At 38.1% G+C, this 10,284-nt stretch overlaps 1 protein-coding gene across 1 annotated transcript in view; it reads right to left on the reverse strand.

Annotated features, from left to right (window-relative positions):
- Nucleotides 1–9,974, reverse strand: part of LOC126474911 (serine/arginine repetitive matrix protein 2) — a 264,123-nt gene extending 254,149 nt beyond the window's left edge. The window contains exons 1-2 of the mRNA XM_050102411.1: nt 9,692–9,974; nt 6,613–6,866 (exon numbers count right to left, since the gene is read on the reverse strand). Coding sequence (XP_049958368.1) covers nt 6,613–6,851 — 239 coding nt within the window. The 5' untranslated portion in view covers nt 6,852–6,866; nt 9,692–9,974. The remainder of the gene's footprint in view (nt 1–6,612; nt 6,867–9,691) is intronic.
- Between the last annotated feature and the right edge of the window lie 310 nt (nt 9,975–10,284).

The raw sequence follows: 10,284 nt of genomic DNA on the forward strand, positions 1-10,284 counted from the left end.
GCTCCCTCCTTTCAATCAGCATATGAATATTGCAATGGCATATAGTGTGATAACCAATCAGGGAATAGAAAAGCACCTACAATCACTTATTAGTGGAAAGGTATCCTGGCCCGATTAGATATCTCTAAGACTATACAAAGATTATGCAAAAGAACTTGCTCCCCTTCTAGCAGCACTTTATCGTACATCACTGGAGCAATGAATGGCACCTAGCAACTGTAAAAAAGCACAGGTCATTCCTGTTTTCAAAAAGGAAGGAAGGAAATGGGGGTTAACGTCCTGTCATCATCGGGGTCATTGGCTTAGAGCACAAGTTCGGACTGCGTCAAGGATGGGGAAGGAAATTGACCAAGCCCTTCAAACGAACCAGCCCGGCATTTGCCTGGTGCGATTTGGGAGAAGTCACAGAAAACATAATCTGGATGGCTGGACGTAGGTTTGAACTGTCGTCCTCCTGAATGTGAGTCCAGCGTATCTTCAAGAAGCGTCGTAGGACAGATGCACATAATTATAGTCCTATACTGTTCACATCAGTCTGTTGTAGAATTGTGGAACATATTTTATGCTTAAGAATTACAATATTTTTAGAGAGTGAAAAAATCTCCTCTATAAAAATCAACACAGATTCCGCAAAGAGAGATCATGCAAAACTCAGTTTGCTCTGTTCCTCCATGAGATTCATGGCACAGTAGAAAATGGCACTCAGGCTGATTACACATTTCTTGACTCCAGGAAAGCATTTGACACTGGCCTGCACTGTTACTTGGCGAAAAAAATATGAGCTTACTGAGTATCGGGCCAGATTTGTCACTGGATTCAAGACTTGCTTGCAGATAGAACTCAATGAGTCACTCCTAAAGAAGGTAATTTCAGCAGCATCCCCAAGGAAGTACGATAGACTGTTACTGTTTACAATGTACATAAATAAACTAGCAGAAAGCATCAGAAACACTTTAACATGGTTTGCAGATGATGCAGTTGACTAGAGTTGGGTTGGGTTGTTTGAGGGAAGAGACCAAACAACAAGGTCATCGGTCTCATCAGATTAGGGAAGGACGAGGAAGGGATGGCAGGACACAGGATTGAACTGTTGTCATCCCGAATGCGAGTCCAGTGTGCTAACCACCGCGCCACCTCACTCGTTAGTTGTCTAGAAGAAATTGCAATGACAGAAGACAGTACCGATTAGCAGCATGACCTACAGAGGATTGATGAACAATGCAGGCTGAATGTAAATGAATGTAACATATTCTGCATACATGGAAAAAACGAAATCCACAACAGTGCAACTACACTAATGATGAAAGATTGCTGAAAACAGTATCTACCATATAACATCTATGAGTAAATATCCAATGTGACCTTAAGTGGCATGACCACATAAAACTAATATTAGGAAAAGCATATGCCAGACTGAGATTCACAGGAAGAAACTAAAGGGACTGTAGCTCTCCGACTAAAGAAGTGGCTTAGAAGGTGCTTGCTCAATCCTTTACTGATTACTGTTAATCAATTTAAGATCCTTGCCAGGTACGACTGATACGAGAGAGAGAGAGAGAGAGAGAGAGAGAGAGAGAGGGAGGGGTTTCTACAAACAGCAATATGTTTTGTCACAGGATTACTTAGCCAGTGCAAGAGCATACATTGGTGTTCAAAAAACTCCAGTGGCAGACATTATAAGACAGGCACTGTGCATCAGGGATAGGTTTGCTCCTGAAGCTTCAAAAGAGCATTTGCAAAATGACCATGATAATAAAATTCGAGTTAATACAGACATTTACTGACAATCATTCTTTCCATGAGCCATTAGCGAGCGGAACAGGGAAGGGGGATCAGTTCGTGGTACCAGAAGTACCTTCCGCCACACATCGTGCTTGCTGAGTATGATGTAGATGTAATAATCAAGATAATATATAAAAATGTATTTACCGCAAAAGTTAGCTGACAAATCTACCTCCCCCCCCCCGGACCAAAAAGCTAAATCAACCATTACTGAAAACCACTGGAAACACTCCCACATACTCTCATCCTTCGCTTGAGAAGCAAGGTCTTTGCTGAATTTCATAAATTCCATGCACTGCTGACACTTCAAATATTCTGCCAAGAGGTCATATAACTGTAGAAATGTAACTGCAGTCGCCATATCGTTGCCCATAGCAGCAATCAATAAATGGGTAGGAAATTTAATTGCAAGATCCATACACAGTACCAAATGAAATACACAAAAAAACTTTCAAACCATTAACAACATAATGAAATAACAATTTCAAAATCAAAACAAACACAAGAGAAAAAAAGCTAATGACATTAAAACAACTCACTGCTAAAGCAACAAAAACAAACTCCTAAAACATTGACTAATGTACAACACTAAGTCCAATGCCACACTACCATCACTCACAAACAATTTAGAAACATAAACATCATACACTAGAGTGTGACACCACTTACTCCAACACACCTCCTACAAAAACAATTAATCTCAAACATGTTTCACCTCAATGACATCACACAACACTTCACAGTTATGTCACAAGGTAAAGCACACAGGTGGAATTGGACCCTTCAGTTGATATGTTATCTTGTAAAAACTTCTGCACTTGCTTACATGATAAAATGAGCTACAAATATGAATCCTTAACATGTGGATCACACTACTACTCATCTTAATTTCCTCATTCAAAATGAGAAACAAACAAAGTGGCATACCCTCAACTGCCAAGTACCACACAAGAAGTGTGATTTATGGTTTTAAAACTATCTCACAAAACGGTGCACTCATTTCCACATATATTCTCTGTTTTCCATCAACTGAACTGAACCTACATATTAGGTGTGTTATGAATACATTACATATCTAATTTATCACACAGGCATACAACTGTTTGTGAATACACTTTCTGCTGCATATTGCTCTTCTCCAGCTACCATTTTTCCTCAGACTACAACTTTTCCTGTTGTCTTCTGATAACTACATTTCATTCTGTGCTGATAAAGACATGTTTCTCTCTTTGTCATTCTCCCTTTTTTTATCGTATGCCTTCTTCTTCTCTTCAGTTTTAATTAATCTACAGATGTTGTCCTTTCCCAATCTAACAAGCTGCTTGCTACACATTATATAAATCATTCCTGCCATTACTCCATATTACTCTCCATCTATAAATAAGCTCCATAAAGCACCAAACATTAGGTATTTTATACCAATATCAGCCATATTCTGCCCTGTTCAACTAACACGAGGGAGCAAGAAAAAAGGACTGGCTATATTCAACCATAATATCTATTATCCTATTTTCTTGGCCTCCATGTCAGATATGCAATTGGAGGCAGCAGCCTTCCTCACATACCTGTTCAGTAACTGACCCAACGGGGTTTGTCACTCTCATCTGGGCTATACCAATCTATTATTAATTTTTTTTTATGTCTGTTCTGACTGCTATGTGACAAACCTTGCAACTACTGCTGCAGTACATAGTTTGCACTATGGCATTGTAGTGTACTGGACTTTCCCAGAAATCTCAATCAAATGTCTATTGTTTATCCTTCCACGGAACACTATTACATATTGACAAAACTACAGAAAAACAGCAGATAAGAAAACCACTGCCAATCTCTACTTTATTATTGTTGTGAGTTAATTGTCTTACCACAACACATAAGGCTTCACCTTCAAGGTTGTTGTTGGTTGTTTTTGGGGAAGGAGACCAGACATCAAGGTCATCGGTCTCATCGGATTAGGGAAGGACAGAGAAGGAAGTCGGCCGTGCCCTTTGAAAGGAACCATCCCGGCATTTGCCTGGAGCAATTTAGGGAAATCACGGAAAACCTAAATCGGGATGGCCGGACGCGGGATTGAACCGTCGTCCTCCCGAATGCGAGTCCAGTGTGCTAACCACTGCACCATCTCGCTCGGTTCCACCTTCAAGGTTTCATTGACGGCATTCAGAGAGAAGAAGAAAAATATAACAACATTTGACAGGGAATAAAATGAAACTGGTGTAAGTGTACGTCACAATTCTTCTTTATGGTTCAAAGCCAATAACATGTGGCATAGCAAACGCAATGGATTTACTGCAAATACACTGCCTGCCAAAAAAAAAAAATAAAGCACCCACAAAGGGAGGAGGAAATGAGATGAAACTTCCTCAGGCAAAGAGGATACATGATGTTATTTTGGTGATTACAAAATAGAGTCAAATTTAAAAAGAATTTGGCAATATTTTGCTACATCCCCTCTGACCTGGAAGCATACACTGATTCAGTTGGCAAGAGTGTCATAAGGCTGTAGTATCTTCCCCTGAGACAAACTGGCCCACAATTGTTGTAAGTGGTCCTTCGTATCCTGGATATTAGCACTGAGACCGAGTTGAAATCTAAGTTGGTCCCACACATTCTATTGGAGACAGATCTATGGATCTTCCAGACCAAGCATTGTTGTGCTGGAAAATGGCACCACGGTACTGTTGCACGAGAAGTGACACATGAGAAAGCAAGGTGCCCATGATGTACCACTGTCCCATTAGAGTTGCCTCAATCACTACCAGCCATGACCTGAAGCCATAACCAGTGGCTCCCCACACTGTGACACCAAAAGCAACACTATTGTGCCCCGCCAAAAGATTTGAAGAATGGGGCCTCACCCCAGTTCACCATCAACTTGGCCGTGATACTCATCAAGGATAGTGTCGAACCATAGTTCATCACTAAAATGTGTCACCATTCATCAGCAGTTCATGCGTCACAGTCAAATTACCACTCCACATGTAGCTACTTGTGTTGTGGTGTTAATAGAAGCTTGAGCGTGGTACAGTAATTCCCTGGTTCAGTTCCTGTTAATCTCCAACCAATGATGTGGAATGACATAGAATGTTTCAGAGAGCCCATTACTTGTTCACAGAGGGCAGGCATAGAAATGAGGGGTTTATGATGTGCTTGGTGCACAATGAGGTGATCCTCCCCCCTTGCTGTGGTCGGACGTAGTCAACAGCAACCTTGATGAGGAGTACGCCCGCCCTCATATTCCCATACAGTCCAACAATGGGCCACAGTCACATCTGAATCCCCCACAAATCTAGAGACAGCACATTTGACCGGCCGGCCAAATGGAAACCCATAATGAGCCACCTTCCGAAGTCTTTCAAGTCCTTATAATGCTGTCTCAGATGAGTATGTGACACCTCTGTGCTCTTCCCAGTGATCACTCAATATCTGACCCTGTTCACATCCCCTTATATACCCCACCACACCTAGCAACAACAACAACAAACAGAAACATCACTAATGCACTCTTATAGTCATTCTACCTGTCACATATAATTGCAACTCTTTAATCATTTACATACACTGTATGGACATTTGCAAAGATACACTGGAATTCGACCATGTCTTCTAAGTGATCACTCTTCTGTCAGGCCGTGTAAATCTAATATTTACACCTACATTTTTTTGAGATTAAAAGACATTCAGAAAAAACAGTAATTAGCTGTGGTTACTTAAAAGGATGATGCATTATCTGTAATGGTTTGGTTACTACTGTCTATCCTACTGATCTTGGTGGCTTGGCAGCTTAAGTGTCATAACAGTAACGAAAAACTATAGGATTTAAATTTCAGCTGTTTATTCTCTTCTGATATACATGTAACTGTTACCAAGATGTTCTGTCACTCATTTAACTTAAACCACTATAATTCATAGCACGAAAGCAAGAGAATTAGGCCTATATACTTGTGACATCCACTGTCTGCAAAATTTATATCTATATTACTGTCTCTCCTAATCTGCAGTTCAACTGCTAAAAATATACTGATACACTAAATAATGATAATAATAATAATAAACAGCTTTCTGGTCAAGTCTGTTAGAAATAGGGCCAAATTTTTGTTTAAGTTCATTCCCTGAATAGTTCTCACAAAATAAAGAGCTGTTCCAGCACTTGCAGCAGCCATAACTATTAAGACAGGAGTAAGGAAAATAAAAAAAAAGAATATGAATTACGACAAAAATTTACGTACTTCATCAGTTTTGCAATCAGTTAGGTTTTTTCCACACCTACATGAATTGAAATCGAAAGCATTATATAAAAGGTTGCATCTTGAACCTTGGCAGTGTTGGTCTTCTGAGCACTCATTTCAAAGTATACAAACATTATTATGAATTAACTGGATTTCACTCCATGTATTAGGGGAAATGTGCTGTCACATATCTGTATATTTTTAGTTTTCATTTGAATATCTGCAAAAACCTATGTATTGTTATATCACATTATGATTATGAATGTGTGATGGAATGACAATGGTGTCCATGATATGACTGAAAACAACAACATGATACACAGAATGAACTGTCTACATCTACACGGTTACTCTGCAATTCACACTTAAGTGCCTGGCACTTATATATGCTATATTTCAGTCAACTGGTTTATACACTGATAGGGACTGGATGCAAACTCACATGCAGTGGGTAATGGTAACTGTTAGTTATGAATTAGTTAAGCAACTACATTTGTTATCCATTGATTTTACTTGTTATTACAAACTACACATGAAAAACAATTTATTATAAAAGTATACTGCTGTAATTCAAAAAGAAAAAAATTATTTTTAACCATACCCTTGATCTTCAAGAATTTCTTCCAGTTCCATGCATTTGATCTCGACTTTCCTCTTCCTTTCATGATCCAATATTTCTCTGTTTGGTTGCCTGTTACTTGTCGATTCTAATTTCTCCAGTTCTTCTTCAGTCTTGTACGTCACTTTATCCTTCGTTTTACGTACAAATGCCCAGTTTCTCTGAACATAGCCATTAGTTCCCGAGCCTCTGGCAGTCGGTAAACCAATTCCATTATACATGGTGTATTAGAGTATCTGCCAACAAAGAAACTTATTTATTGACCACCAAGAAAAAAAATACAGAATGTACTAAATGAAATTTTGTGGATTATAGATATGAGGATGGGGACATGCAATCATGCATGGCCCCTGAAAATGCAGCTATTCTGGTTATGTAGACTGAAAAGGGACATGATTAGCCAGTCACTGGAAAGAGAGAGAGAGAATACTGGAGGTGATAAATAATTCTCTTTGGCATTAGGTAACAGTGACATTTATTACAAAACATCAAAGAAGTTTTTGCAAGAGAGTTTACTGGAAAAAGCAGCTCTGATTGTGACCCCCCCATCAAACACGTTACCAATTATATTTGCCCATATGAAGTTCTATAAAAGGTCAACCGAATCAACTACAGAAAGGCTGAATTTCTGTATTACTCCCCTTAATTTTCCAGAGTTCAAATGGCCAAAAATTTGTAATTTGTTAAATTACTTCCTCACCTAAATTTCAGATTCGCATATGTGGGTTTCACTTAAATCATCCAGCTGAAACATTGAGATTGATCTTTTGCAGTACCAAAGACAAAATGTTTTCACAAAGCTTACCAAAACTAATAAAGGCTTCCATCGTCCATTAACTAAGCTCTAAGCGTACCCAACTGGACAGCAGCACAAATTAGCACTAGGTTTAGTGTTCCATCCTGCCTGGATGTGGCTTTTAGGTGGCTTCCTATATCCACCTAGGTCAGTGGTTCCCTAATTTTCTTAGACCATTACCCCTGAGTGCTATCAGACCTTAGCTAGTAGCTAAGGTATCCCTCAAGGATCGATTCTATGACCTATTTTGTTTTTGTTCTATGTTAATGATTTACCGAACAATATAAATGATCCATCGATTTTATTTGCAGATGACACATCTGTATTAATTGAAAACCAGGAGCCAGAAAACATCCCTCTCTACATAATAAACACAATGAACAAACTAGAAACATGGTTCCAACTGAATGGATTAAGATTGAACATCCCCAAAACTCACATGGTTCAATTCAGAACAAAACAGTCAAAGCCCCAAGAAATTAAAATAACTCATAAAAATCAGGATATAGAAGAAGAGGATTCTGTGAAGTTTTTAGGGTTAAACCTAGATAAAAATTTAAATTGGAATAAACATGTTGACTACCTGTTAAACAAATTAGTAGTTTTGCATTTGCTATGCAAATATTAGCTGATGCCATAGACATGAATACAAGGAAAACTGCATACCACAGCTACTTTCAATCAGTTGTAAGGTATGGTATTATTTTTTGGGGGAAATTCAAGCAATATATTGCGCATACTAAAGTTACAGAAAAGAATAATAAGGAACATGTGTACTGCCCATCCAAGGACATCATGTCGCCCACTATTTGAAAAACAACAGTTATTAACAGTTCCCTCCTTATACATCTATGATATTATCATCTTTCTACACAGCACTTTAGAGTTATCCGAGAAAAACTGTTTCAATCACACATATAACACAAGAAACAAAGACAATTTTATGCTTCCCGCTCATTGCTTAAACCTATATGTGCAGTCTCCTCAGAATATGGCAATGAAAATTCATAACAAGCTAAAAGGAAAGAATGTTCTGAGTATGAACCTAGAGACACTGAAAACAAAGCCATATAATATACTTGTCAAACACTGCTACTATACTGTTGAGGAGTTCATGAAGGATGAACTGAACAATTGAGCAGGATATATTTACATATAGTCTTGTGTGTAAATATAGCTGTCCTTCAGAAAAGGGAGGAAAGAAAAATAAAAGTTTATATTAATGTTAAAATTCTTTGTACACATTAGGCCCAAGTTGTGTTATCCATTTTTTGACGTGTCTCCTGTACACTAATCATATGATTAGAAACTGTATGTTACGAGACAAATAAAACACTATTCACAAACAAACCTAATAATAGCAGACAATGTGAAATAGCTTTTCAGAGACAGTAACATACACACTATTACGTGGGTAAGTTCACCAGTCTTGTTTCTTACATGCGGGCCTAAACTGAAGTATGTACAAATGTTGTATTATGCTATTATATTCATGATCTTTCTGCCTGTAGCAGGCAATCTCAATAAAAGATCCACTCAAAGCTGTTGTTTTTTTTCATATGTAGATGTGCATCAGGATCCTTTATGTGGTACAGAACGTTATTAGTCCACAATTCTATCATACAAACACAATGATTAGTGTTTTCATATTCCGGTGAATACAGAGCAACGCATTCTCGTCACAGAAAAGTGGGAGCTAGTAGCTAAAAAGTATTATTTAATTTAAAAATTTGGTGTAATTCTGCAGGGACGGCAGATATATAACACTGGACTTTTCTTCTGCACTCAGTTTTCATAGTAATCGACACACAACGAAGGTCTGTTAAAGGCGTCACAAACACGGTTGGTGTGGTAAGGTATCATTAATAGCTAGTACATTATTGAGTATTAATGGATATCTCGAAAAAATCGAAACATTTGTCTCGGAATCCAGCGTAAAAATGCTCTCAATGTAGATGAAATTACGCTTTCTTTAAATACTCCGTGAGTTTTGACGTACGTCGCCCAGTGTAGCCGAAGCCGTTATAACTACACATATAAAGACTGCAAGTAAGTTATTTACCAGTCTTCAGTTCATATTTTCCTTCAGTTGTTTCCTCATTCTGCTTTGGCACGGTAATACACAATCACAGTACCTAACATCTGTAGAGATACATCCGTAGTACAATGCAGCTGACTTCTCAGACACACACATACACAGTTACTTATACCTAATATTTAAATTTGGAGTGCATTTCTGGAAGAAACAACATAGTAAGCCCTCACCTGTGTTTTTAGCAAGTTCGGATCTTTCAAAAATATCACGATTCCAAACATACACAACTTCTCACACACGGCGTAAACAACAACTACACCTTCCCACAACAACACAGAGCCATCTTAATACGTAAAACCAATATGTAGTTTACAACACTCTCGGTAACAGCGTTGCAATCGCAGTCACGGAAACACAGAGATACATGATTAAAACATGAACATACTAAATCAACTATTTCCGCGTGATCTACAGTAATGTCTACTGTTTCTCAAATATAATGCACATCGATCCATCTGTAACTTATGGCTAGAAAATCTGAACCACTGTAAAGAATGAATGCAAAACAGTTACTCAGATAGTATTTTGAGGGTGGTATGAAATTTCTACACGTCTGTCTTCTGGTTATAACATTTATAATTACTGAAAATAGTTAAAAGTGACAAATTTAGATAATTTTAACGTAGTTTAAGCCCGACTAGTATATGTTATAGCTTCATACAATGTAACTTGTGGATGTTCACATAGACGGGTGATAAGCTTAATTTGATCTAGCCTTCAGAAAACGAAACGGATGTCATAATTACAGAGGATACCCGCAAAT

The sequence above is a fragment of the Schistocerca serialis genome, chromosome 1, assembly GCF_023864345.2.
Source record: "Schistocerca serialis cubense isolate TAMUIC-IGC-003099 chromosome 1, iqSchSeri2.2, whole genome shotgun sequence".
Classification (NCBI taxonomy): Eukaryota; Metazoa; Arthropoda; class Insecta; order Orthoptera; family Acrididae; genus Schistocerca; species Schistocerca serialis.